At 52.5% G+C, this 27,485-nt stretch overlaps 10 protein-coding genes across 10 annotated transcripts, besides 1 other annotated feature; 5 read left to right on the top strand and 5 right to left on the bottom strand.

The window, feature by feature from the left end:
• Positions 1-597: 597 nt before the first annotated feature.
• Positions 598-1,044, top strand: CCOS01_07495 (uncharacterized protein; the record flags this gene model as incomplete). Its single annotated transcript, XM_060455660.1, has 2 exons — positions 598-775; positions 830-1,044. The coding sequence occupies 2 exons, from the start codon at positions 598-600 to the stop codon at positions 1,042-1,044; spliced, it is 393 nt and encodes a 130-aa protein (XP_060313552.1).
• A 378-nt stretch (positions 1,045-1,422) lies between these two features.
• On the bottom strand, positions 1,423-1,695 carry CCOS01_07496 (uncharacterized protein; the record flags this gene model as incomplete). Its single annotated transcript, XM_060455661.1, has 1 exon — positions 1,423-1,695. One exon carries the CDS (start codon positions 1,693-1,695, stop codon positions 1,423-1,425), a length of 273 nt encoding a protein of 90 aa, XP_060313553.1.
• Positions 1,696-3,554: 1,859 nt separating this feature from the next.
• On the bottom strand, positions 3,555-4,049 carry CCOS01_07497 (uncharacterized protein; the record flags this gene model as incomplete). The annotated part of the gene is made up of 1 exon (XM_060455662.1): positions 3,555-4,049. One exon carries the CDS (start codon positions 4,047-4,049, stop codon positions 3,555-3,557), a length of 495 nt encoding a protein of 164 aa, XP_060313554.1.
• Positions 4,050-5,071: 1,022 nt separating this feature from the next.
• Positions 5,072-5,311, bottom strand: CCOS01_07498 (uncharacterized protein; the record flags this gene model as incomplete). Its single annotated transcript, XM_060455663.1, has 1 exon — positions 5,072-5,311. The coding sequence occupies one exon, from the start codon at positions 5,309-5,311 to the stop codon at positions 5,072-5,074; it is 240 nt and encodes a 79-aa protein (XP_060313555.1).
• Positions 5,312-8,325: 3,014 nt separating this feature from the next.
• Positions 8,326-8,586, top strand: CCOS01_07499 (uncharacterized protein; the record flags this gene model as incomplete). Its single annotated transcript, XM_060455664.1, has 1 exon — positions 8,326-8,586. The coding sequence occupies one exon, from the start codon at positions 8,326-8,328 to the stop codon at positions 8,584-8,586; it is 261 nt and encodes an 86-aa protein (XP_060313556.1).
• A 1,387-nt stretch (positions 8,587-9,973) lies between these two features.
• Positions 9,974-11,324, top strand: CCOS01_07500 (uncharacterized protein; the record flags this gene model as incomplete). Its single annotated transcript, XM_060455665.1, has 2 exons — positions 9,974-10,042; positions 10,251-11,324. The coding sequence occupies 2 exons, from the start codon at positions 9,974-9,976 to the stop codon at positions 11,322-11,324; spliced, it is 1,143 nt and encodes a 380-aa protein (XP_060313557.1).
• Positions 11,325-13,036: 1,712 nt separating this feature from the next.
• Positions 13,037-14,935, top strand: CCOS01_07501 (tat pathway signal sequence; the record flags this gene model as incomplete). The annotated part of the gene is made up of 2 exons (XM_060455666.1): positions 13,037-13,190; positions 13,278-14,935. The coding sequence occupies 2 exons, from the start codon at positions 13,037-13,039 to the stop codon at positions 14,933-14,935; spliced, it is 1,812 nt and encodes a 603-aa protein (XP_060313558.1).
• A 612-nt stretch (positions 14,936-15,547) lies between these two features.
• On the bottom strand, positions 15,548-17,876 carry CCOS01_07502 (eIF4-gamma/eIF5/eIF2-epsilon; the record flags this gene model as incomplete). Its single annotated transcript, XM_060455667.1, has 3 exons — positions 15,548-17,581; positions 17,638-17,694; positions 17,781-17,876. The coding sequence occupies 3 exons, from the start codon at positions 17,874-17,876 to the stop codon at positions 15,548-15,550; spliced, it is 2,187 nt and encodes a 728-aa protein (XP_060313559.1).
• Positions 17,877-19,147: 1,271 nt separating this feature from the next.
• Positions 19,148-19,984, bottom strand: CCOS01_07503 (uncharacterized protein; the record flags this gene model as incomplete). Its single annotated transcript, XM_060455668.1, has 1 exon — positions 19,148-19,984. The coding sequence occupies one exon, from the start codon at positions 19,982-19,984 to the stop codon at positions 19,148-19,150; it is 837 nt and encodes a 278-aa protein (XP_060313560.1).
• Positions 19,985-21,033: 1,049 nt separating this feature from the next.
• On the top strand, positions 21,034-22,062 carry CCOS01_07504 (fic/DOC family protein; the record flags this gene model as incomplete). Its single annotated transcript, XM_060455669.1, has 2 exons — positions 21,034-21,332; positions 21,390-22,062. The coding sequence occupies 2 exons, from the start codon at positions 21,034-21,036 to the stop codon at positions 22,060-22,062; spliced, it is 972 nt and encodes a 323-aa protein (XP_060313561.1).
• Positions 22,063-23,438: 1,376 nt separating this feature from the next.
• Positions 23,439-23,504: a sequence feature (Short protein (CCOS01_07505, KAK1527243.1) was converted to a misc_feature.).
• Positions 23,505-27,485: the final 3,981 nt, after the last annotated feature.

Here is a 27,485-nt window from a genome sequence, read left to right on the forward strand (position 1 = left end):
TGGACCGTCCCCTAGACGCCAGCAGAAGCCGCCTCAGCGTGGTCTCCATGCCTCAAAATTGTCCGAAGCCCATCAAAAGTTCATATGTTCGCTATCATCTATTCGACTCTGGCAGCATCCCGCCCAACTTTATCAATTGAAGCTTGATAATCACAGCCGACGCGACGGGCGACCGCCTCTTCGCTTTTAACTCGCTTTTTTTTTTTGTTTTTTGTTTTTTTTGGAAAAATTTAGATTGGCTCGACTCAGTCATGATAAGGAATCCAATCCCTACTCAGCAGTCACAATCCCTCCACATATCCTAGTCTCGAGACAATAGCAATATAGAAAACGCGAGCCGACAGGCCAGTCCACTTGACTTGAATTTATAAGCCATCAACGGTGCCATATCGGAATAAAGGTTTGAATGATATTGCCAGGCGCCAGTTGCGAGAAGAATGTTCATGCGACCAGCCTCTTTCCCGACAGATCAACATGCTGTTTTCAATCGAGCGAACCATTTCTGAGCTTTCAGAGAGGATTGGTTCATTGGCGGACCGAACAGTGTCCCATTTCCAGTAAATGTAGAATGGTCCGGAAAGCTTTCCTTGGGAATCTATGCGCAGCTCAAACGTTGACGAGAGCCTCCATTTCGGCGGAACGTACCAAAACACCCGAGAACCGCAATGTCTCCTACCAGTCTTGGCCGAGGCACGCATGGCACTGACGACATGTCAGTGCTGGCTGTCAATTGAACGGAGTTTATCGCGCACATTGCCCGTCATGGCTCAGTTTCGTCATCTCCTCGTCGCGCTTGGATTCGAAAACAGTCCTTGCTGCGTTCCAATGGCGATCAAAGTCTTCCCAAGCAAAGTGAAGCATCGCGCAACAACGAGGGCATCGCGGCCAGCATGGGGCCGATCACCCAGTGACCGCTGCTACATCCGAGCGCTTACACAAGGACGTTCTGCTTCTTGTTTGCGCTTGCACCAGAATTCGACTTCAACTATGAAGTGTATGGCGTCAGTAGTCGAGCCTAAGATAAAATCCTGTCGAGGGCGTTGAAAGCACATGATTTGGGCAGATATCATCTCCACTTGGAGTGTTAGTGTTGGTAAGGAAAAGTGTCGCAGCGCAGTAGGCGCGATCCAGAGTACTGTCGCATCGAGGACTTCAACACAATCGGGGTCCTGAATCGCGGCATGACCCAATACCCTTACCCTCCCGAGCCTTTGCGATGGAGACAGGAACTCCCGCTGCAGGTTGACCCATCGTTGGTGGAAACCCCAAGCGGTGATAGTTAGCGGCAGCGGATCGAAATGGCACCGCCGAGAAAACACGATGCAGACCGTTGGTGATAATTTCTCATGAGATCGTGAACTCTGATAGACGGTCAATCGTTCGTCTGGTAGGTGCAGGGCTGACGGGGGGGTGTTCGGCTGGCTAGATTAAAGAATCGTTGCTCCCGATCCAGAAGAAAGTAGCTGGCCCACGTCCCAGAACGTTGGAATCGGGGCTGTGAATGTTCCGATGGCACGTTGGCTGCTTCGATCGCTCCAACAAAGGAACCAGTTCGAGGGGCCGGGGAGCCCTGTTTTTGACCATGCCACGATGCGGACTGCCCTGCAGAACTTGAGGGGATCGCGAAATCCGGGGCCCGCCGTCCGATCTGCGAACATGTCGTGTGAATCGGAAACAGGGATCCAGAGAGACCATTTGGGCACTGCCGCCCGATTCTCGTGGATTTCTCTGGAAATCGGGGCGGAACGGCTCAGGGCTCACTTAGGCCGTGCGCTCACCTCATCATGGTCAGGAAATCTGCGGAATCGGTAAAGCGACAGGACAAACGATGAAGAACTAGGACTGGCTTAGAACAGTTTGAATGAGAAATGGGGCCGAGAATTTGAAATCCGCAGTCCTTGCGGATGCTATCAATGTTGATTGAAGCCTCCGAAGAGTCAACCTTACCGTAACACCGCTGGGATGTTTGAAAGCGGGCGAAAGAGACACCATGCGTTCCACTAAGGCTTGGCCGGTATCAGCAGAGTCCTGGAAGCATTTTGGCTTCCACAGGCTATCCGGCCGCAAGGTGGGATATCAGAACCAGGGCCGAACGAAAGTCCAGCCACCACACCAATTCGTCCCGGCGGCCCGATGAGTCTGCAGGACTGCTAGTAAATTCTCCCACCCGGCTCCTCGGGCTGCTTGCGCACGTAGCACAGCATAAGCAGAACCTCCTCCCAGTGTTCCCCCAAGCCGGGCATCTCACATGGCACCAAGTATTGACAGATGGTGGACGAGCAATACGGACTACTCTGGCCGGATTGTTGAAATGGCACGATGTCTCTAGTTTGAGTACACAGTGTCTCCCTAACGACAGGGGCTCAGGTAGTGGCTGGTGGGTAATTGAGCGAGCGTCTGGAACGCTGGTTTCCTATCCCGGTGGATGGCCCTTTTGACTTATCCCAGCCCGACGTGCTTTTGGAAAAACCGGCGTGCCAAAGAGACAAGCTGGAACGGATTTTGGGCAGGCGGCCATCGACTGTCTGAGCCACCATCGAGATTTCTGAGCAGTTGTGTAGGCTTCCTTATTCTCTTCGAGCACTAGCGGCTGAGCCAGCCTGTCGGTTAAGGTCCCCCTCTCACTAGGTGCGTTGAATAGTACCACAAGCCTCCCGAAGCCAGCCAAGTGAGGAAGCTCTGGTGTGGTAGCGCGTCCAGACATCACGATCAATCTTCCATTGCAGCTTATGTCCGCGGGCCCGGACGCTCTCTAGAGCACCAGAGCGAGTAGGTACGTTTGAGCTGTTGTCTTCGCGATAGTGTCTTTGTCGAGTTGCAAAACCACGTGGTGTGGGATCGAGATGCGATGGATGTCGTGCATCGTCGGAACACTGGCTGTGACCGGTGTTATGCTGATGCAGAAATAGATTATTGCCGCTAACGCAGCTTAAATGCTCTCTGGCTGAAAGAGTGCCATCTCTGAACGAATTGATCAAAATCTTGAGTTGTATCCGGTATGCCAGTTTCCAGGGTTCTCTCGTCGGCGCTGCACATCGCATTCTTCCATGGAGATTGCAATGCCAATCCAACGTAGCTGTAATAGGGCACCAGCAACTGCATTCCCACTTTCCCAGTGAACCGTCTCCGCGGGCGTCCTTGGTGCCCGCTCCTTGCGCATTTAGCCTTCAGGCGACCTGTAAGACTTTACGTCAGGGTTCAGGAACGTGGCGCTCCTCCCCGCTGTTTAAGAATATTCCAGTCACCCCTCGGCGTGCGTCTTTGACCAGTGCCATCTGCCGACGTCTATCAACGATCGCCTGATCGCCTGGCTTTGGCCTCCTAGCCTTGCCCAGCAGAGACTATAGGCGGGGCGTCTCCAACGTCGCTGGTGGCCGTTTCTGATTTATGCGGACTCACAAGAAGGAGCAAGGGGCATTTGGAATCAAATTGATGAGATCAGGATCCGGGGTAGGAGGCGAAAAGGTCGATTGGCCGTCACGGCTCCGAACATGAGATGTCAGCGCGCGATCTCTCGCTTATCTAGAAACGAACGTCGACATGATTTTCCATCTTCAACGTCGACTTTTGGCTCCATTAAGAAGCTCTTCTGCAAATTTGGATGGAACACCTGCACCGCTGCATCGAGCCATATATTTTGCGCACACTTCGCCGAGATGGCCGAGATGGCCGAGAATACTCCTCATGGAAATACCGTAAATTTTATGCTCCTGTGACGTGCGGCGAGCAAAGTGAGCGGTGGTGCTCCTTGCAATGACGAGGAGCCGAGGGTCGCAACATAGTAAACGGGGGAAGCAAAATCCCATGCTCCAAACCATGGCAATTTGCGGGGTATGGATGTGCCCGAAAACCTCGATCGCCCTCTTGCGTATCGCAAGTTTGAAAAGGGGCGACAGCTCACTGGGCGTGTGCGTCTGTGGTAGCCAGATGGGACGGAGTCGAGTGTCTGTCGTTGTTTCGCCACAAACCACAGGAAACAGGCAATTGGGGAAACGGGGAAGGGTGTGGTTCAAAGGCTTGTTCGCAGGCTCGGCAGGTTGTATGTACATAGCATCTGCTTCACCGGCCGAATGGACTTTCTGGGGTTCCGAGATGCAGCAACGGCACTGTCGACATGGGAAGTTCGTTGGTTAGCATGGTTCCACAGCTAGTAAGCAACGTGCAGCCAGCAGAACCATGAGAGATGAGTGGACAGTGTCGGCTGAACCTCGATGGCTGACGACAAAGATATGTCATTTCTCATGGTTGATTCCCATACGGGAAGTAGGCAGGCGGGTCGACATACTACCCGCTGCCCCGCTGTGGTAGAAGGTCGATCAGAGTAGACTGCCCGGCGTTGGTGCCCCTGTGTCTGTATGCCGTGGTTCTTCGCAGTCCCTTTGATTATGTGATTATCGAACTTGATCAAAGCACGGATAGGCGTAAGCATCCGTACGGCAGATAGGTAGGCTTGCCCTGGGGGTCCAGAAAACCGGTGTCGAAATGTGCTCGAGATATCCGCCCCCATGGGTTGTAGACCACCACTCTATGGCGTGAATGTAGAATGAGGAGCATAGAGTTGCCGGGACTGGGCCGTGGACCGTGGCCTGCTGATTGGTCTCAGAGAGGTTCGTCCCGCTCGAGGGGTCTGCCATGGTTCTGTTGTAACTCCAAGTATCGGTTTCACACACCAAAGAAGATGGGTGAGCTAGTGGCGCGCGGACAGATTGCTCCGTCTCAACGTCGAGCAACGCCAGTCGTTTTAATAATGGCAAGTCCAACTTTGTCGTCTAACGTAGCGCTTAAGCCAGAGCTAACCCGCGGGCGAGCAGAATTCACCAAAAACGGAACGTAACTACTATTCTCAGCCCAGTATCATCCACTGAATGTTTGAAGCAGCTGATCCATCTTGAGGTGACGTCAAATTTTTTTAGATCTCTAGGAGCAACTCACCAAGTCGACTTCAGTCTGGCGGGGAGAAATTCCAGAGGACTAGGCAAAAATGGATTCTCCTGGGCTTAGGTGACACCCGCAAGATTGGACGATTAGTACTTGGTAGCCGTGGTAGCGTGTACATCCTCGAGACTGATACCTACTCGACCTGATCAACATCGTCGTTAGGCTTGTCTGACCTAGCGAACCAGCTGAAAGCCATCCGCTGAGGTTGCAACCAACAATTCGGTACGCGAGGGGCAGTGCACAGCCATACAACCGTGACGACGAATTCTTGGAGAAGCAACCACCACCATCCCTCGCGTTGGCCACGGCGGCGGCGGGGTAAGAACATTCCGCTCGCGGCTCTTGTCAACTGGAGTGTTATCGCTCTGATCATGGCCAGTGTCCAGTTGGTCTTTTCAGTTGGCCCTTGCTTGTTGTGCAACTCTGCTAGGCGTATGCTGTAAATACTTGAGTGCCCAAAGCTGTATCCAGCATGTGATGCCCACTGAGACCATTCGAGCAGAAGGCGACATGATCCAAGGTTGAGAATGTGCGAAAGTAGGTTTCTTCTAACCCTTGGCTCGTAAATGAGTGTTGTCACTCTTGAGCTTCTGAAGCAAGAGTCGGAGAACTTGTCGAAAGGTAAGCTGATGTTGTGCCTGGAGGTAATTGGCAAACTTTTGGCCGCCGCCGACGAGAGTCTAGGCCCTCTCGAAGAATCTGCGTGCGCATCACGGCTTCCTCGAGTTAGACTGAGCGGGCCATGGCTGGTCGGATTTAACGCAGCTTTGTGCCACAATTACCGCCTGCGAACAAGGCACCTGCAAATGCCACGTTCCCAGAGCGTAGGCTGGGGGCAGCCATCCCGTCTGTTGGCGTGACCCTGGTGGCACATCTTCCGTAAAGGGTCGGTCTTGCGAAACCTGCGAAGCGCGAGGTGAACCGATATTAATCTGGGAGATTAGGACGATAATCCCCCCACCGGCTTGGTTGAATGTGTCAGAAGGTATACTGTTTCAACCATCGCACAGTCTGCAATTCTTGCAGAAGACCTTATCGCAAGTGGTTTCGTCCTGCATCGGGATTCGCTTGCAAGGCAGGATGACCTCCTGGACTGTCGACTGATGAACAAAGAATGAATTGGCACTGTCGGCACGGCTTGGCTCCTTACTCGCTCGCGAATCTGTTGTTTCTGAAGAGGGCACCCGCCCTCTGGAAGTTCGTAGGTAATAATGGTGCTAGAATATTCCGATCAGTGTATCGAAGCGTGGCAGCGTGTCAATTCTCATCGCCATCTTGCTAGGGGCCCCTAATAGTCGGCATCGGACCCTGGGGATCGATCGTCGCTGTCGCCAGTCGCCCCATGCTACCGGACCCACCCTTCTTTCCGAATTGCGGACGCGGAGAGATTCTAGCACCGAGTGTCGAGGTATTCGGATCAATAGCGCGTGGTGCTATACCGCTGGAGCAACCAAACGCTAAGGTACAGCCCTAGCACAACAGCAAGGTATCTCATGCCACAGATGACAGGATTGGGAACCGCGAACCAAGCATCAGTAAGTTAACCTATCCGTAGTGAGATCGGATGTAATCGGTTTGAGACTCTGGTGCAGTCGATGGCATCGGCTTCGTCAGAGCCACCCATACGCAGTACGTCTATTGCCATAGCCACAGAGACTTGACGAGACTATTCGATTGATTGGTGATGCATTTAGGTTCCATGACATGCCAGCTGCATCTTGCTGAGAAGGCCAGTGGTAGCGACCTCTTCATTAGATTGGGAGGAAAATCGACTGGGACGACTCGAGGAGGGAGTAGTTTCGAGATCGCTATGGTCGTACTGATACAGGTCCAGCAAGCTATCACCTTGTAGCGAAGCTGTTTTGTCTCAACTGCATTGGGCTTATTGGCGGTGAGGCCTCGGAGTGTACTCCTGGCAAAAATTCCGTCGCCAACCGCTCCGTACAGATTTGTTCAGGTCAAGGGTTGAAGTACGCGGCCTGTCAGCGGGGTAGCGAAATGTTCAAAGTTGTGGGTGTGCCGTGTCTCGAAGCAATGTGCTCCGTAGGATACATGCATGGATGCAGAGCAAAGCACCGCAGGGCTCGTGGAACATTGACCGGTCCCTGCCTCTCTTGTCTTAAGCTCACGCATGTTTGCGGAATGGAGTTTGCCATAGAGGCGCTACACCGTATGGCATGGTGCAATCGCCCACGCATATTAGAACGATGTCAGGTCTACAACTGTGATATGTCAGAGTGTAGCCGTATAGGACTCGGGCATCCGTAGCGAGCGAGCCATTCGAAGTAAATGAATCACTCACATGGGATTGGCTGAGGCGTGTCAAGACACCCAAGAGATAGTTGGGATCCAACTCTTGGGATGGACCTAAGAGATACCGGACAGAAATGCAGCCGATGGGCAACATCCAATGTCTCGAATAAGACACTATGCAGTCGGACATGGCCAGCAGCGGGCTGCAGCATTGCTAAGCGTCTTTAGACTTTAGCATGACAAGAGAGTTTGACGAGTTGGGGATGCTGGTACGACTGGCACCCCAAAGGTTCCGCCCGAGCGATAACTCTGGGCCCGCCACCCACCACAGCGAACGCAGGTATCTCACGGAGGGGAACAGCACATCTGCAGGTAGAGATTGCACAAATCGAGGGACGAGATGAAGCCGGTCGATGTGGTTGTGTGGTTGTGTGGTTGTCAAGGTTGTCGTTGTTAGTCAGTGATGGTTGCAGCAGGCCACCTTGAATCCCCCCGGCCTCCCGTCTGTCGATTCTCTTCTCGTGTCCAAGGTACGAAGTGCAGGTAGTTCTCTCCTATCAAATTCCCGTGTAAAAATTTGCACCCACCCTCCGGCCTTCTCTTCCTGTCCGCCAACGCGGTTGCTCGTTTACCACCCGCTTGTAAACAATCCTCGCAAAAGGCAGGAAGGAAAAGAAAGTATACTGTGTAAATACGTACACAATGTCTCTTGCCGTAATGGCGAATGTAGGCAAGGGGAAGACAGGAAGGAGCAGGGTGCATGGAAACATAGGTTTTTAGGGAAAGGACGGAGTTTCGTGGAGGGACGCTCCCGCCTCCCTCTGTACATAAAGCACCTTCTTTGCGCGAAACCCACTCCGAACAGCTTACGAACATATGGGACACCCGAATATGTACTATGTTACTATGAATTAGTTGTGTGCTGAGAGTAAGTAGTCGTATTAGCGCGTCGTCCCAGTTACCACTTGTTTCGATAATTATTGCGTAGCTGCGAGTGTATTGACATTATTTCGATGCAGCAAGAGGAATCGATGCGGAACTGCCCAAAATGACAGTGGAAAATTGGACCACTGGGAAGAAGCTCTCTGTCTCTGAGTCTCTCACAGGACGTGACTGGGATAAGGCCTGGAGCATATGGCCCGGGGATTGATCCCGCCCTGTCGGTTGCACTTGGGTGCATTCGGGTGGGGATGTGGCACAGGCGAGAGCCCGAGCTTGGGATCGCCCCACTCAGGCCAAAGCTCCACCCCATGCAGCAGCTGCTGCTGCATCTGCACCTGCCCTGCGGCCCTCGAGACATTTGGTGCTCCTGCCTCTCTGTCTGTCCGTACACGTCCCGCTGCGATCTTGAGCTTGGCAAAAGTATCTAACAACAGAACATACGGGAAGACATGAATCTGTGAGGTGTAGGTATTACGAATGAAAGACTGTGGTGAAAAGACAGATAGAGAGTCGAAAGGAGCAAGAATGATTAACATGAGGGAAAAGCTAGGTATGCCTTCCCAAAAAGTTACAATACCTACCTATCACTGGCGACTGCCTTAGCCGTGAACCCAGCCCCTGCCAACACAACCACGACGACCAAACCGTGGTTGCCATCTTCCCAAACGACCCGGCGCTAATCTAAAAGAAGTAGAGTACGAGGGCGGGCGGCAGGAGACAGCCAGTCCAGAGATCAGAAGAGAGGGGGGAAATAGAAGGAGAAGCAGAGAGAGTGGGCAGCCCTTTCCTTCCATTCGATGGAGTGAAGAGTGACTACTGGGGTACTTTGCTCCACGGGCGTCGGCCTAGCACACAGTCCCTTCTCATCGAGATCGATCAACAGAGCGTAACCCGATCAAACCCTCCAAGATCGTCTAGCGATCGAAAGCAGTCGAAATGCCACTTTCCCTTTCCCCTCTCACTCTGCCGTCCCTCGCCGTCTCTCTTTCTGCCAATTATGCTGGACTGCCCCAGTTGCGGCACAGCCAGCAACACCGCATTTCCCAGCGCCCAATGTATCCTTAGCGTACCTAGTCAAGCTCCCATCTCGCTCTCTCGCGCACTGCAACTGCATCAGGTCGACCAAACAGAACAACGAACCTAACCCCTTCCCCATGTACCATGTCCCCGGTCACATCTATCCGGCCGCCATCTGTCTGGTCAATCCCCGAACCAGTACTCCGTAACCCAGCATCAGATGTACCCCCAGCAGTACCTCCTCACGCTCTCACTCTCACTCTCTCTCTCTCTCTTCGCCCGCCCAAGGTAGACTGAACCCTCTCCCATGCTTTCGCATGGAACATTGCTCCGGGTTGTCCTCTGTTCCACCGCACGCCCAGCCAGTTCACTGCCTTTTTCTTCCTCTCCACGCTGCTCCGCACCTCGAGACTAATACCCAGTCGTTTCTCCCGAGCACGTACCCTTGGATTGTATAAGACTTAGATACCGCCCTGTTCCACACTTTGCCTCCCCAACTTCCACACACCCTTTTGGTCCCTCGACCGACGAGCTCCTTCAGAAAACGCAACCGTCTTAGGACACCACGATAAACCCGTACGACTCATACGTCTCTATATCCCCGAGTTAAACACTAGGTTTCGACCAACCTCATCGAGATACCAGGTGGTTCCGGCTTCAAGGTTCTAGCCACAACGAAGCCCATCACCGCAAGTGAATAGAAGCTTCCAATATATTCCTGCACCCCGCATCAGCTACCTCTCTGGCCAAGCCACCTTTGACCCCATTACCACTCAATTATCTATAATACTCGTCGATCTCCGAATCCTCGACGTCAACGAAAATGCCGAAGCGCTCCTTGGACGCCAGTAACCTGTCGCCTACGATGCAGACTGAACGGGCACAGAAGAAGGTACGTTCAAGCCGTGATATTCGAGTCAAATCATCCTGCCCGCATTAGTACCCATTCCTTGACCATCAAATTATCCTCGAACGTCTTTCCCCCCAGTTTGGCTGTACTTGCCACACTTGTACAAAATTGTTTGCCATGGTGGTTTATTTGACTTGCCAGAAGAAAGTTTCCATTCCCCCGGATCCAAATGCTGACCATTCACACGTAGACGGAGAGATCTCATGAAGAGAACCAAGAGCGCGCTTACATTGCCGCCTCGCGGCGGGCGGACCGTAGTATCGAAGCCCGTGTGCAGTCCGCCAAGATGGCGAGCGAGATCCACAAGAAGCGCACCGGCAAGGGATTCAAGATCTCTGAAGCGATTGTGCAGGCGGAGGAAATGTACGAAGAGGAGGAGGACGACATGCCTCGCTCCTATCGCATGCTGGCTGCTCACCTTCAGACCGGTTCCCCAGAGTTCGACTACCGTGTCAATGCCTTTTTGGCTAACAGAGTAGCCATGGCGAGCATGGTGGCCGGGCTCCGCAACGAGGAATGGGCTCAAAACCCAATCAATAAGATGTTTGCCGAGCAGTTCCCAAACGCCAACAAGCAAGCACAGGCATTGTCTCGTAACATTACGAACTCAATGTACTCCGTTCCCGGGCAACGTTCAATGTCGTTGTCGCAGCCCACTCAGTCCGAAAACGCGGTCACCAGCCCCATGTCACCAACCTTCTCGTCGGTAAACTTTCAGCCCGAGACCCAGCGATACCAACGCCAGAGAACACAGTCAGTGGCGTCGCCCATGGACATGGCCACACCGGTAGCGCGTGATCATCCTCAGTCGCCGCCAGCTTTGTCGCCGTCATCAGACGCTGCTGCTGGCACCCCCTCGACGCGAACAGCTTCGGCTTTCCCTTCACCCATGACGACAATCGATCACAGCCTCTTTTCTCCTGAGTCATCCTTTACCGCTGAGCTGCCCATGGATGCGAAGATGATGGTACCCAACTTGGACATGAGCGACCCGATGGCTCAAATGTTTATGGGCAACCCGCTACAGCAGCAGATGTACTACCCAGACACTCATTCGATGGCCGACCTGAAACATGAGCAGCACCTGAATGAGCTTACGCTTTCTTCGCACGAGTACTTCAACGGACACGTGAACCCTTATGCGTCTCGGTTTGAAGAGCCCAGAAGCGATGATGCGACCCCAGGCCCCGTTAATGACAACTGGGACGCCTTCCTAGACTTTGGTGAGCAGTCCGACACTGGCGCCATTGATCCGACATTGTAGTCGGCATACCACACCGTGTAATTTGACACGAAGTATTGATGGAAGTAATGAGGAAGAAGCGTCCAAAAGGGATGACAAGCAGGAGTGGTATGATATGATGAAGGGACCCTGGCTGGTTCATGAGCATGACTTTTTAGAGTACGCATTGCATCGGTCGGGCCACAAAAGGAGGCATGGAATACCCATGGGAAAGGCACTTGGTTACTTCTTTGGCGTTATGGTACGGGAAATCTCCCCGATTTTGCTTTTTTGTCGTCTTCCTTTTTCCTGTTCACAATGTCCGCTATTTTATGGACGAAAGGGGCCTGTATGTCCTCAAAACATGTTTTTCTTATGTTGGGAGCCGTCAATGTTTGGAACTTACACGCCAGGAATTTGGCCTCTGTATGTTCGCTTGGGAACGGGAACACAGGATTTGCGAGAGAGCACCAAAGATGGAAGAATTTGGGAAGGAAGATGATATCCAGGGAGGCGTGGACGGCGAGGGAAGACACGCCGAGAAAAGAGGAGGATGGATACGAAAACTCTGAAGTTGACGAAATAGTCGTTGGCAGGCCTCGCCTTACGGTGGTTCAGCGGAAGCAAGTGCTGGTAAGAGGCACGAATCTGACCAGGGTTTGGTTCAGCCGAGACTGCAAAAAAATAAGAAAATGAGAGAAACTGTTATCTGTCAATTAGTGTCTCCTTCGTGAACCCATTTGTTTTACATGTTGAGTGGGCAAGCCATTGCAAGCTGGAGGCAGTATTGCTGCACGACTTCTACCGTGGTACTTAGGTTAACATTACACCACGAACTAACGGCCACACTCGACCCCCAGTCATGAAGTTCTTCTCTTGATAGAAATTAAGCACCGTACCCATTCAGCTCGAACGGCATCTTTCGAGAGAAAAGCAGAGTTGTTGCATGAAATGACAAGTGCACTACTTAGCAGCAACAGCTTTCACCATAGCGCTTACCCTTCTGGTTCAATCACACAATCTCAGGTCCCTTTCCATCATAACTTTTTTCCAGAAACTTGCCGTCAGACTGGGAAAGGAGGCGAAACTGCCTTGACCGAGGGAAGTACCGAACCGTTCACCAGCTTTGATATCTCCACTTCGCCACACTTCGGAACCGGATGTGGGGCGGGAGGACGGTATTGGTAGCCACGCGTGCCACGGTACGGAGTACGTAGAGCAAGACGTCCAGGTGCACCTTTAGTGACACTGGCATTCGCTCCCTGACCTTGGTGAGTATTCGTCGAAAGGAGATATCCCTATCATCTACCATATGACGGCCTGCTCTAAATCTAATTTAATCTTTCTTAATTGTTCACATGATGCTGATTGGAAGCCGTCAACACCGCGGTTCTCATCCAGAGTCGTGGAGTTTGCTTATCTAATCGGTCCATCCCCTGATGACATAAGCAGTGGCTGCTTAATGACGGGAGCTGCCACAGAAAGCCCAGCCGGTTAGCAGCGCTCTCCAGGGACTTGCCTCCCATAATGACGGGCCAGCCCCACAAAGCCAACGGCTGGGAAAACTTCCTACTGGCACAAGCCGCGGTCGCACCTACCACTGTAGCAAAGCTCGAGTCCCCTAGCCACTGCCCTGGTTCTGCGCGCTCGCGAATCTATCGACGACCCGCTCTTTGAACAATTCCCACCTCTCTCGGAATTTCGAAGTCTGGTCAACATTCATGTTGGCAGCTTCCAGATTCACCCGCCGAGTCATGACGTCCGCATACGCCAATGGCTCTGCTAAGGCGGCCTACTCGACATCCTCTGCGACGACTACTGCATTGAGCAGATGGAGCATCGCGACGGCACAGCTGCCTGCCGTCGATAAGATCAAGGCTCTGCACATCTACGACTTTGACAACACACGTAAGTATACCTTCTCTATGCTGCCGCGTTGCGTGATTCCTTCGCCAATCTTCTGAACCCAAAGCTAACGTCGTCTGACATCCATAGTCTTCAAAACTCCCTTGCCGAACCCCGCATTATGGAGCGGCCCTACGATCGGCGTGCTGTCAAGTCAAGACGTCATCTGCAACGGCGGCTGGTGGCACGACTCCCGAATCCTCTCAGCGACGGGTGAGGGCGCCGACACGGAAGAGAAGCGAGCGTGGGAAGGCTGGTGGAATGAAAAGATTGTCGAGCTGGTGAAGCTGAGCGTCAAGCAAAAGGACGCTCTGTGCGTGCTGCTGACGGGCCGCTCCGAGCGAGGCTTCGGGGAGCTCATCAAGAGGATGATACACAGTAAGGGACTCGAATTCGACATGGTCGGGCTCAAACCTGCAGTCAGCCCGACGAACCAGAACTTTTCAAGCACGATGCACTTTAAGCAGCTCTTTCTCACCGCGGTCATGGAGACGTACAAGAACGCCGAAGAGATTCGCATCTACGAGGACCGTCCGAAGCACGTCAAGGGATTCAGAGATTTCATGACAGAGTATAACCGCAAGCAGAACATCAATGCTACTCGCACACGCGGCCCCATCACGGCGGAGGTCGTTCAAGTCGCGGACATGTCAACGACCCTGGACCCCGTGGTTGAGGTTGCTGAGGTGCAGCATATGATCAACCTTCACAACGAGGAGATTGGCAAACACTCGTCTGACGTTCGCCCGCAACGACTGAGGATCAAGAAGACTGTCTATTTCACAGGCTATTTGATCAGCAAGGAAGACACGGCGCAATTGATGAAGATGGCCCAGATCCCCTCCGGACTGCCCGAGCAGGAGCTCAAGTTCCACGCCAACAATATTCTCATCTGCCCTCGTCCTTGCCCGGCCAGCATCCTGGAAAAGGTTGGAGGCATGGGCAGCAAGATGAAGTGGGAGGTCACAGGCACAGCGTGCTTTGAAAATAGCATCTGGGCAGCGAGCCTCCGACCCGTTCCCGCCACCGCGAAGTTCCATACGGATAACCCGTCGCCTCTCGTTGTGCTCGCCCTCCGCAAGGGTGCCCGCCCCGTAGATGCCGGCAAGATCCAGAACTGGCAACCGATTCCCGCCGATAAGGCAATGACCTTCGAGACAACAGTTGGAGAGAAGATGATCCTGCGCATCGAGCCAGAGGACCCCCGCGAAGACGAGTATGAATCGCTCTTCGCCAACAAGTCTTCTAAGCGGAAACATGATGGCGGCGACTACTCACGCGACCACCACCGACACAACCCCTATAACGGCCGCAATGAGCGCCGCGATTTCCATTCTGGGCGAGGAGGCGGTGGCCGTGGTGGTGGTGGTGGTGGTGGTGGCTTCCGCGGCGGTGGAGGAAGAGGTGGCAGAGGCCGCGGCAATGGTAAGGGCGGCCGTGGCGGACGTGGCATGCACGGCTACCGCTCCCTCGACGACGTCGAGCCCCGAAACCAGCAGGGAGGGTACGGACAGACTGTCGAGTATGACGACAACAGCTATCCGTCCCTCCCAGGGCAGCAGCAAGGCGGCTTCCAGGGGGGTCAACAGCAACAGTACCAACCTCCGCTTAGCGCGTGGAGCTCGGGTCCTCCGCCGAACGCCCCCACGGGCCCAGCTGGTCGTCCCATGGGCGGCGGCGGCGGTGGCGGTAACTACGGAGGTGGTGGAAACGCTGGCAACAGCAACGATCTCCAGAGCTATTACTAGAAGGAATACTCTCGGAAATGAGTCCGCTAAGCAATTGTTTTGGGGCGGCGGTTCAAGAACAAGCTTCTATCCAGTTTTGGGGGATCATAAGCTTTGCCAGTCGTCGCGTAAATGGGGATGGCCAACCTTCTGAGTTCTGCTGTATGTTCGAGAAAACACAAAAAGTCGGGGGTATCACAGGGTGATGGATGGGGCCGGAGTTTTCACATCTTTCTGGGCCAGGTTTCAGCTCGGCGTTTTTGGAGGGCTTTATGCTTTTTGATATGATACCTTTTTAGTCGCCTTGCAATACAAGCAGGTCATCTCATGCTCTTTTCGCCATCTCTGACGTGCCCGTGATGCTTGGTCTATGAGACACTGATAGGTCCACTTTGTTGTTTAACGTATTCTTTAATTCTTATTCAACCATAACTTTTTGGCCAAGTCCTGGACCCTGCTCACGAGTCCGCTGCAGTGTACAACTGTGCTATGCAAGCCATCCACTCTCTACGCCAGGCATATAACACTCGTTGATGGTTCGAGTCCGTTTTCTTCCTCTGTCTCTCTCTCCTCTCTCTCCCTCCTACACTTGCCTAATCACAACTCCCGAGACGTAGTCCGAGATGCCAACACCTAGTCGTCATCCTCTTCCGAATCATCGTCGTCCTCCTCATCAGCATCCTCCAACCACTCAACGAGGACCCGGCACTTCTCCTTGAGCGCCGCCATGCCCTCGCCCCCGCCCTCCTCGGCGCGCTCATCCTCCCACCAGGCCAGGATGCCGTCCTCCTCGAGAACGTCCAAACCATACAGCTGCTGCAGCATGGCGGCGAGCAGCACGCCGGCGCGCGCGTGCTCGAGGTTCCGGCACCCGAGCAGAGCGCGCTGCAGCGCGAGGACGAACTCGACCTGCTCCGTCTCGCCGCCGCCGACGCCGACCTCGGATACGAATTTTGAGGCACCCTTGTTGGAGTTGAAGGTCTTGTCGGCGGCCTTTGCGGGCTCGAGACCGCCGTGCTCGGGGTCGAGGAGCTCTGCGGCGCGGCGGGCAAAGGCGATGGCAACAGCCTTACGCATGGCCACGTCCGAAGCGTCGTTGGCGAGGCGGAGACCCATGAATTCGAGCTTGGCGGAGTCGAAGTCGCCTGATTCGGCGCGGAGGGCATCGAGGAGGCCGTGGACGGCGTCGTGGTGGAAGCCTGATTTGCCTTGGGAGTCGTCTGAGACGAACGAGTCTGCGCGGTTGCGGGAGTCGGCGGAGAATTGGGTGATGCCGTCGCCGGCGTCCGAGTCGTCGTCGTCGATGTCGGAGGAGAGGGTTGAGACTGTCGAGGTGGAGAGGTTGAGGTGGGCGAGGTTGTAGAGGAGAGAGCGCTGGAGGGTGGAAGGGTCCTCGTCGTCCATGTCCTCGGCCTCTGGGTCGACGTAAGGGGCGCCCTTACCTGAGGGCCCAACGAGTGACTTGTCGGGATTGACGGGCGTGCCGTTGTGTGTGGTGACTGCGAGGACTGTGGCCTCGGGAATCTTGCTGTTGTCGCTGAGGACAACGCCAAAGGAGAGGAGGGAGCCGGCAGCGACGACCGAGCCCTTGCCCACGATGCTTGAGTCGGCTAGGATGGAGCGCGTGATGACCGTATCATCTTCGATTACGGCGTCGTCCCAGATGAAGCTGTTTTCGATGCGAACGTTATTGCCGATCTTGCACCGCCTGCCGATGATGCTGTTTGATACCGTGCTGCCGGCGCCCACGGTGGCTCCCTGGCCGAGGATTGACCTGGTAATCTTGCTGGTGGGCGCCATCACCGTTCCGTCCTCAACGCAGACTGCACCGCTGGTCATCTTGTACGTCTGACCGGGAATGACGTTGCAGTCGGGAACGAACGGGAATGTCCAACGGCCGAGGACATCTTTGCTGATTGACTCGTACATTTGGAGGTTGCTCGCGCGCGCTGCGTAGCCGTCATCGAGGACCTCTGCGTAGATCGCCTTGCCGTTCAGCTCCCAATCTTTTAGGACACCATGCAGAAAGTTTCGCCTCGGAAGCTCGTAGTCGAAACTCTCGGACCACAGCGCCAGCACTTCGGGAGTACAGATATCGATACCCGCATCGATCAGGTCGCCCCGCATCTCAAAATCGGTCGAGAGCTCGTCAATCACGGCCGGGTCGAGGGTGAGGTAGTGGTCGCTCTGGAGGGGATGTATCTCGTCGTAGTGTAGGCACCGCTTTGTCTTTGAGTCGATCACGAAGACGGGGTTGATTCCGTTGGGCTTCGTTCTGTGCTCCTCCGCGCCGCCTGATCGCAGGACCACTGTCATGATATTCGTCGCCGCGGCCTCCTTGCGCGCCTTATGTGCCGCCAGCGCGCTGTCAAGTGAGATGTTGGATACCACGTCGCCGTGGACCACAATGAAGTCGCCGTCCATAATGCCACGTCCGTCGAGGTCACGGAGGAAGTCGCCGATTGAGCGGGCATCGGATACGCGGATGAACTGCAGGCTCGTAAACGGAGTTCGAATGGACATGGGGGACCATCTTGATGTGTTGATGTAGTTCTCGATCTGTTCGGAGTGGGAGCCGCAGTAGATGTAGACCTCCTGGACGCCGTTCATAGCGAGGAACTCGAGGGTATACTCGATGAGGGGCGTGTTCGCAAGGGGTAGAAGGCACTGCGGGCGGGCGGTTAGTCGCCGTCGCATAGCTCCGGGATATGTTCAGGACTTACTCTTGGCTTCTCTGCTGAAAAAGGAGCGAACCTATCTTGGAAGGAGTCGGCGATGAGCTACGATGGGCGAAAAGGAAAGCCACCAGGTTAGCCAATTCAACACCCATTACCGTGCCTGCCCCACCATGACGCTTCAGACTTACCACAGCCTGCAGGACATCCTCGCGCTTGCCCTCACCTCCAGCCTTGCCGGACTTTTTGCCTTTGCCAGCGGCGGCCTTTCCCTTTTGCTGCGACATCGTGTGCTAAGGTGGATCGCAAGGGCGTGGGTGGGCGCTTTGGGGGATTTATTGTGTTGGTCGCGGGGTGGTGAGTCAAAGTCCGGTCGCAAGCTTGGTAGTTGGAAATTTAAGGTGAGTGACTCAACGGCTCCGAGGCGGGGTGGGCCGTGCGGTAACCCTCTTTCGGTCTGTCTCGGTGAGGAGCTTCACCGAATATTCCGCTGCAACAAACTCATCTCATGACTATGATATTACCCGATAATACGGCGGCACATAGTTGTATGATTCAGCTGAGAATTTCTACTGGTTACTATGGCACATAGTCTCGCAGAGACCACAGCTTTCACATTTGTATGATTGATATGAACTCACCAAATACCAAATGAGGCCAAGAGAAAAAGGGGTTCATAATATATTGACTATCCACCAATTACACGTGAGTACCTGTTGAAATATGTGTGGAAGATGAAGCATAACAATTCAGTCGTATCTATTGTATAAAAATTCATCTCAAACTCAAGTACACATTGAACAGCTTGACACAGTTCTCTTTGAGAACCCTTACGCATTTTCCTTCATGACTTTTGGGAGGGTGAAGCATAGTTTCTATGTTGGCTTCAGGATGCGCCTATATGATGGCCGAATTACAGTCTAGGCGAATAGCTATGTTTTCGAAACAATAGCTGGCCTATGTCATAAAAGACGGGGACACACGCAAGAGCAAGAAATAGCAAGGCTGACAAAACAAACTTGTGGTAGATCATGCCGATAGCTAGATAGATCGATAGTGAGCTTAAGTAGGTGGTCAACCTAGCGAGAGCCTACGGCAGACTAAATTCTCACATTCATAACTACTTGAAATGTCTGACAATAGGAATGCGGACGAGTCTAGACTTTCTAGGGAATGAAATAGTACGATATTAGAGGAATCAACATGGCCTTCGCATGGACTCATGGTAGAATTTACATAGACTTTCAATCATGAAAAATACGTATCTCTGGTTACTGAAGCTCCATGAATGAGTTTGTTGACGGTGTCAAGACATCCAGGAAATGAACTTGGGCACAGCGTGGTTCTGACTGCCATGATGAATAAAGATTTCATGAAGTAGAGTATCTAGCTCATTAGCCAACGAAGTTGGCACAACCGTAACGAAGCCGTGTTTCTGCTGAGTGAGATAATCACAAAGACCAAAGACCTCAGCACCATCTTTTGCCTATCTCCTTCAGCTATTCTGGAAGCTGCTTATCTCCAGACCCCACCCAGACGAGACAAGCTCACTGCATGCCTAGTAGTCCACCAACCAGGGTTTGTTGTTTTCACCGTGGTGATCCATGATTGCTGCATTGACGAGTAATGTCTCGCGTGCCTCCTTCTCTGGCGCCATGATGATATTCCCCTCCTTGATGACTGGATCTGCAATGCTTTGTGTCCCGTTGGCATGCCATTCGACCACTTGGGATCCGTAGCCCTCGTGGAGATGGCCGAAGCAGTGGAGTCGTGGGCGAATGCGTTGCACCGCCTTCCACAACTTTGGGCAGCCACAATGGGCGCCCTTGCCGTCGAGGTCGAGGCGGTAGTCTTCGCCTGGGACCTGTGGTGGGCCGTGCGTAATCAGAATATCGACTTCCGAGGAGATTGGCGTCGGACCGCGGACCGCTTTGCCCAGGTCTGAGAGTGTTGTTTCGGCCGGATTGAATCTGTCTTCATTCGCACCGTATGAGAATGCGTATCCGTTGAACTCGGGTGTGTAAGGCGAGGCATATAGAGTGAAGGAACGCCCGTCCTTGAGAGTGAATGAATGGTATCCTTCGCTCAAAAGATTGATTCCAGATTTGTTGAAGAGATCAATCGCTTTTTTTGGCTCTTCGAGATCGTCGTCTTCATCTGCATTGTCGGCCCACCATGTGGGATCCAGAGACACATCGTGGTTTCCGGGAATCACGAGCTTGAGTTCAGCGTCGCAACTCAAAAGGCTTTTGATGGCAGCTTTGTAGTTCGACATGCCGCCGATCATAGTTAGATCGCCACAGTGGAGGACAACATCTGCCGGAGGAAGCTCCGATGGGAAGGCGGAGTCGTGGGTGTCTGACAGAACCAAAAAACGAATACTGGAAGTCGCCATTTTGTTATTGAGCGATATGAGTGGGTCGAGGGTGTGATAGTTGAGTTGCATCAAAGTTGGAATGAGAGACGTAAGCCTTGTGTAAGGGTGGCAAGTTGATTGAGATTCGGTAGAATTCTAGGGGGATGGTCGACTTTATGTAGTTCAGATGGGAAACTCAGAAAACGAGAGAGGGTTCAACCTTTCGGAGATACGTATTAAGAAGGTGGCAAAGGTTTCCATACTTCTATGAATCCACGGTTAAGGATGGTCCTCAAGGTGTCCGAGCAGATTAAAATTCGATAAGGTTAAGAAGGATTCTCGTGTGCTTTGCTTGTTCTTGCAAATATCGTGAATAAGTCAGTACCCGGCGGTCCAGTATAGTGAATCCTTCATCTTGCTACATTCTAACCTCTACTTACTGTAGTCACCTTATACTGAGGAGAATGTTCCAATCTTGACAAGCGGGAGATCGTGTGAAGTAGTGGTTCACAGAAAGTATGTAAGAGAGTGAATCACTCAATTATGCGCTACTCTTTTCATAGACAAGGCTCTTAATCAGAGACTGAAATCAAATGATCACTTGACCCGGATTGCATGAACTGAATCAGTAGTACAAAGTGAAGTTTGCTATTCGGTTACTATCCAGACTATCTTTCGGAACAGCAAACACCATGGCATCTACTCTAGAGACTCCCGGCTCTCCTCAAAGCCCTAGCACTGTCCGCACTCCCAAACGGAAATCCATCATTGGATATTTCGGGGACATGAGCTTGGGTGAAGATGAGAAGGGCGGCTCTTCGCTTGAACCTGAATCTCCGACGAAGAAGTCTAGATCTGAAGCTATCCGTTCTCTTGAAGTTCTTCGATCGTCAACATCAAGCTCAAGCGTCAAGAAGTCATTGCTTCGTGGGACTTTTCGATACAGCTGGCCGCCTACCATTAGAGGCAATCAAACCTTGAAGTCAAGCAGCTCCTCCTCTCAGCCAAAGTAAGTACCATTGGAAATTGAATTGCTGGAGATGCAATTTCTAAATTTTGTTTGCAGAAATCCAAACCTTACTCTGAGAATGAGTGATCTTTACCGTGTTTATGGAGACAATTGGGCTATGGACCCCAAGGTTGAAGACCAACCTGTCGACGTTTCTGAGCATTTCTCGGTTGTTACCAGAATCATGGACGAGGTAAAAGAGATCTTGGGGAAAGCAAAGAATGGAGGAGACGACATCGCGAGTTTTCTCCTGCAGCAGATGGCAGAGGCGGTTTACTCCTCCAATGTAAAGTCCAGAAAGGGCTTGGGCCTTGATATCACCATGAAGATTTGCATGATGATATTCGAAGGCAACGCAGGCGTGGAGTACACCGAGCGGTAAGCAAAAGTATAGCTTGCACTATCTTGAAGACATTTTACTAAGACATCTTATAGAACAGAAGAGTACCAGGTTCGGCTTGAAGCACTAGTACGGAAAGACGTACCTCCTGGCGAGCACCAGGTACTTCGAAGCCGGAGGGAGATTGTTCAGCATGCTGCTGCATTTCAACACATCATCAACCAGTTCGTCCGTGAAGGAAAGCCAATGACCGAGCAACTGATCAAAGACACACACGCTATACTCGTCAAAGGTGTTAGTGGCGAAACTGCCGGCATACTCAGTAGCAGAGAGTTTGGTGGTATCTACCGCACCGAAGACGTTTTCGTGGGCACTACCAGATTTATCCGCCCGAACAAGATCTCCGAAGCCATGAACTCGATGATCCTGAACCTTCAACAGCACTTGATAGCGTCTGAAAGATCACAATCGCTCGATCCCTTTGCAACAGCTGCACAGTATTGCGATCGGTTCGTCAATATTCATCCATTCCGAGATGGTAACGGGCGCATGTGCCGGCTCATTCTCAACGCAATCCTCATCAAATACGCTAGAATCGTTGTTAATGTTGGAGAGCATGGGCAAGAGAGAGACGAGTACATTCAGACAGCTCGTGAAAGCAGAGAAGTTGGTGGTCATGGTGGTGCTTTAGCAACGATGGTTTTGAAGGAGGCCACCAAGAGCTACCTGAAAATACGCAACACGTTGAGACACAGACACCGGGAATAGGCCATAAGAACCTGCAAGCAACTGTGTAAAGAATTCACACTGCATTTTGGGCAGCTGTACTTTGAATAGGAGAGAATGTGAGGAATCTGAAAAAGATGATACTGCTAGCCACTTTCACGGCGCCGCAAGGCCCAGACTGCATCCAGCAAGATAGGTAGAAGGCCGTCCGACGAAATTATGACCCGTCCCTTTCAAATATTTTATGCCTCTTCATACTCACTCCGTCACGCACGGTTCATCCTCGTATCCAAAAATCAGACCACTTACACGGATTTAAAACCCCAGATCCCGGAGTAAACCACCCGAAGGCCAAGATCGAACCCCTTGGCCCAGCACGTCAACATACCAAACAAAGTAAAACGCCACTGCATGCCGAGGCCTACCTACTTTTTGCGGCTGATGCATGCAGTATGGTAAGAAGGGAAATGGTCCACGGCAATGGCACGTTGAAACGGCTGATAAGTTTTGTTTCCCAATCATCAACCATCGGGGTTGGTCCGGTTGGTGGTCCAGACCGTTACACCAAAGGGAGGAAGTTGATTGGAACTAAGCGGCTTTGTATGATTGGCTCTAGTTACGCCCATCTCACCTCCGAAGATGTGCATGATACTGCATGCTTGCTTTGTGTACGAGGCTAGTCTGTTTTTTGACTGGAGCCCTCCCTTTTGTTTTTCACCCTATGGGTATGTTACCCGTATTTATTCGTTCTAGCCGAGAATTTAGGCTCTATGACCGTCGGATGATATGGGAAACCCCCAAAGCAGGTCGGAGAATCGCATGTTCTCCAATTGGTTTTTTCTTCTTTCTTCAGGCTTGGTGGAGACGTCGATGGTTAAATTATCACGAATTTCCAGACCCTGAATCGATGGCTTGCCATAGTCTCATATTTGGAAGAAGGAGAATCTGCATGACGGCAAGACTTAAATTCCTTACATGTAGAACCAGAAGAGAGTTTGGGGTCGCATTGAGACATACTGATACGAGTAACAGACTAGAGGAAGCATCACAAACTCGTAGGGTCGCTAGCAAGTCATCTTACAAGGGAACCGAAGCGCCAAAAGATCAAGAGTCGCCCACAGGTGTTTGTCCATGATGTAAGATCTAGAGCGGTTTATGCAGTCTGACTTTGATACGGCCGTGTGACAAGCGACCTGCATATGACCTGGTCTATCCTCATGTTGTCTTTTTCGAGCAACTTCCTTTCGATGCAAAAGTTGTATAGCAGATGTCAAAGTGTATGTCCTCTACAATGGTCCTCTCGAGTCCTGACTCCGGAGAGAAAGGTTTGGACTACCTACCTTGGCGCAACCCAGAGGCAGGCGGCCAGCATTCAAAATGTGAAACTTGATCCAATCGCATGCTTCTCTGCTGGAACTTCATGGTTTTCTGCTTGCCGAATAAACCAGTTGATGGCGAAGCATCCCCAAGACGTTACACAACATGCCTCTGATTAGACGAAAACGGCCCTCTTCACTATGATCGAATACCAAACGTCCACACCACGTTTACACGTGCAGGTGCAGAATGGAAGACGGTATGTTTCCGATACCTTTCTACTAATGGGTACCGAGGCGTTTGGGGAGGTAGGCAGTGACAATACACGATTTATTGCGAGTGACTGACACCTGTCTCGTAAACTGTCACCGAGAGACCCGTATGGCTTGGAAAATGCCATCCTCATTTAGGCTAGACGATCAGGTCATCGATGAATCTTTCACCATTAGGGTATCTATCTCTTTGCTTTTTTCTTGTTTCTCATTTCGTAGAGGGGTACCTATCTTTTGTTTCTCATGAACTACCTTAGGATCTCGCACTCTCTAAACCCTTACGTGGCTGGCGGAAGACTTGGGAGAAGTCCGTTGGAAGACCCAGATGGCAATAGGTACCGAGGTAGGCAGGCAAGACACAAGCCATCAATTTTCAGGGCCGAAATGTGTTTTAATGATATGGAGGGATATTGAGTGTATGTGACAAATGGGATGCTGTACCATAGTACCGAATTCCCCCTTCCTCAATCCTGCCATTGGCTTGGGTAGAATCCTCGCCACATAGAACGCACAGAAATTGCTTTGTGAGTTCAAGCAAGCAGATTTACTCTCACAAGTTCAGGAAGGGGGTGAAAGAGGCCGGCGGGAGATTGCCACGGAGATTTCTCCGGTTCTCCAGGGCCACACCCACCCGGGCTATCCAGCCAGCCTCAAACACAAGACACTTGAGTGATAGCCCAAGACCCATCCCCCACGAGCTTGTTTTGGGTGGGACAGGCAGCACCGGCGGGCTGGTATTCGGAGTGAATCTGCGGCTGGGTACGTTTTCTTGGCTGGAACATGCTCACCCCTTTTATTGATGAGAGCCTGAGAGGTACAAGAACCCCGAACAGACCTGAACTAGGTAGGCAGAGAGAGGGATTTCGACATTGCTACTTTCAAGGAGCTGACCCCGGCCCGAGGCCCACTACATAAGCATTTTCTAATCCTCCATCACATCTCAGAAAACCATCGCCAGTATGCTACGTCTGCGCCAAGACGATGAACGACGGCAAAGGTTCTAGGCAAACGTGTCTTAGTCTATCCAATCTTGTTCCCTCTACTCGGCATCGAATTTTCCAATAAACCGGTTCTCTTGGTTTTGCCGCCTTTTTTTTTCTTTCGCCGCGCTCTCTCTACCTGCAGTACAAGCCCCCTGACCATATCCAGCACTACAACATAACCCCGGCCTCAGAAAAACTACAAGAAGCAACAGTGAGAAACAAATCCTCCGCCCCGAATCAGACCAAAAAAAAATTAAAAAAAGAACAAGAAGAAAAGGTCTAGACCGATCCGACAAGAAAAAGGGCTGGGCCCAGGCCGCTGCAAGTTCCCGTGGAAGGCGGTTCGCATACATCTGTAAGTGCCTTTGTGCGTGTAAGTGTGTGTCTGCGTGTCTGCATATGTGTGTGTGTGTGTGTGTAACAACCCAGAAACTCACACCACCTCCGTCACATGGACCGCAATCTCGCCCACACTTAGCCGCACCCTGCAGGAAGCAGCCTCCCCCCCTCCACTGCCTCCAGGTTGGCCCCCCTCCCTTGTAACGAAACCATTCTTTTCTTCCTTGTGCCCTGCCCCCTCCTCATCCCCATGCCTTTGCAGGATGCAGAAAAAAAACTTAACAGTAGCACAGTATAGACACGATGCCCTGCCGTCGGGTTTACCGGATTACGGTGGTTTGTTCATTGCAATGAACCGTTTGGTGCGGTCGCCTTGCCTTTCATCGCCTGCTGTTGATCACCCAGAATCCCGTTTAATTAATACGCTAAGTTATCCACGCTTGTCTGTTCAATCGGTAAGAAATCCCACTTCCAGAAATTGAGACCAGGCTAGCCTCGAAACTTCATCGTTCTTCCCGCTAACCGCAAGTCACAAAATCATAGTTCGTACCAGCGCAAGTCTCACGTATCTATCTACCTTGTACGAAGTTCACAAACGGAAACTTCCCGTTCTGGTTCCATGTCAAATTTCCTTCATTCGAGCAACATGCCAAGACCTGGCGCTACCCTTTCACCCACCTGCTTACCTTGCTCTAGGTTCGTTTCCCTGAATCCCCATCCTTTCTCGAAGAGTCTTGGTCTCGTCTCATCTCGTCTGGTCGGGTTCCGGCTCGCAGCCAAACGAGTAAACCTACCTTACCTTAGCGACCAAAGGAAATTCAACGTCAGCAAAGCATCACCTTCGTGGGAAAGTCTGGGCTCGTCATGGACCCCGTCATGGGCTGGTCCTGGCCAGGACTCTCCCATCAACGGGCCTCGGACGCTCAAAAAAGCACAAGCCCGCTTACACAAACAAGAGGTCCAGTCTGGCCCATGCTGCCGGCCAGCCAGCGAGCGCCAGCCCCCCCCTCCCGTCCCATCCCATCCCATCCCATCCCATCTTGTCGTCCAAGGTACGATGGGCTAGATGGTACGGATAGAACCTGCAGGAGACATAAACTCTCGTGGCTTCCCACATCAGACGCATCGCTTTCTCTCGCATACCTACCTTTTCACCCTTCTGTTTCCTCCTTTCAACCTTCCATCGACGTCAAACCCCAGAAGACGATCACTGGTCGATGATCCTTTTCCCCGCCGCCCCCAACGTCCGCCGATCTCCCGGATCATCTCTCCAGATGTCTTCCCTCTTTTGTGCTGAGATCCACCATGGAGTCGCCTTCTCCCACGCGTCATCTCTTCAGAGGTTCAGAGTCATGATACGAGGTTGATGAAACACACAGTGGACAAATCGACAATCCCTCCGTGGAGCTCAGAAACCCCCATCTTAACCAGCCCTACGAACCGACGACTTTCACCATCAATGACCACCACCACCACTACCCCCGGCCGAATCTCCGGAAACCCGCCCACCCCAAAAAACCACATAAGAAAGAGGAGCAAAGAATCCCGACGGTCACAGTGTGGGCCAGCCAGAAAGGCGCAGCAGCATCGGACAGCGGTAACCCTTCAGACGAAACTCATCTGGGCCCCCTCGGTCCCTCGTGGATAGTGGATTCGCGGGAATACGCAGTTTCGCTGCGGAAGGTACGCAGACGAAAAAAAAAAAAAAGGTTCCAGACCGTTCCGGACCTCCTTGGCAGGGACCCCGGCACATCAGACCACCCGGGCGCCACACGGCCGGGCCTAGACCTCGCCCATCGACCATCCCATCCCGTCTGCCCCCCTTCCCCCCCAACCCATGCGGGGTGTACCGCCGTACCGTCCCGTAACTGCAACACCACACACAGACACCACCATCCCCAAGCTTCCCGCCTGCAAACTGCAAACTGCGCGCCTATCCCGTACCCGTACCCGCATGGATCGGGGGGTCCTGCACCCTTAAGATCTGGCGTGAACCTGAGCCTGGGCTCCGTCTCTGGCCAAGAGTTTTCAGTCTTGGTACTCTGTAGAGGCAGCAGCACCCTCTATACAGTGGAGGCTTACGGAAGGATCAAGCATCTTGCTTATCCATAGGGCACTGTGTTCGCCGTAGCAGGTCCGAGTATCCCGTGCTGACATACAACCAGGGGCAGTGCTGCTGCTATCACCAAAAGCATGCCATCCCGCAACTTTTCGACTCGTCCTTGTTCATTCAGCATCACTTTCAAAAAGTCCTTTCTCAAGTATGAGCAAAACAGCAAGGTATATCTATGAAGATGGGTAACATATACCCCGTATAGCTGACAGCAGATATCTTTTCAAATTCGCCTTCAACCACCTGCGGTTCAGAAATGCGAACCATGATACTCCACCAACTCCGATCACCAAATCTCTCCTCTCAAGGTCGGATAGTTGTCACCGATCCCGCCCCATTCGTCCAACCCATGCCGATCGATACCCAATTGGCGACATGTCCTTTCTTGGGACATCATCAGTCGCTCTTCCTGAGGGGTATATGTTCGGAATGCAATATCGA

This window comes from Colletotrichum costaricense (assembly GCF_030867565.1).
Source record: "Colletotrichum costaricense strain IMI 309622 chromosome Unknown Scaffold_7.1, whole genome shotgun sequence".
Taxonomy (NCBI): domain Eukaryota; kingdom Fungi; phylum Ascomycota; class Sordariomycetes; order Glomerellales; family Glomerellaceae; genus Colletotrichum; species Colletotrichum costaricense.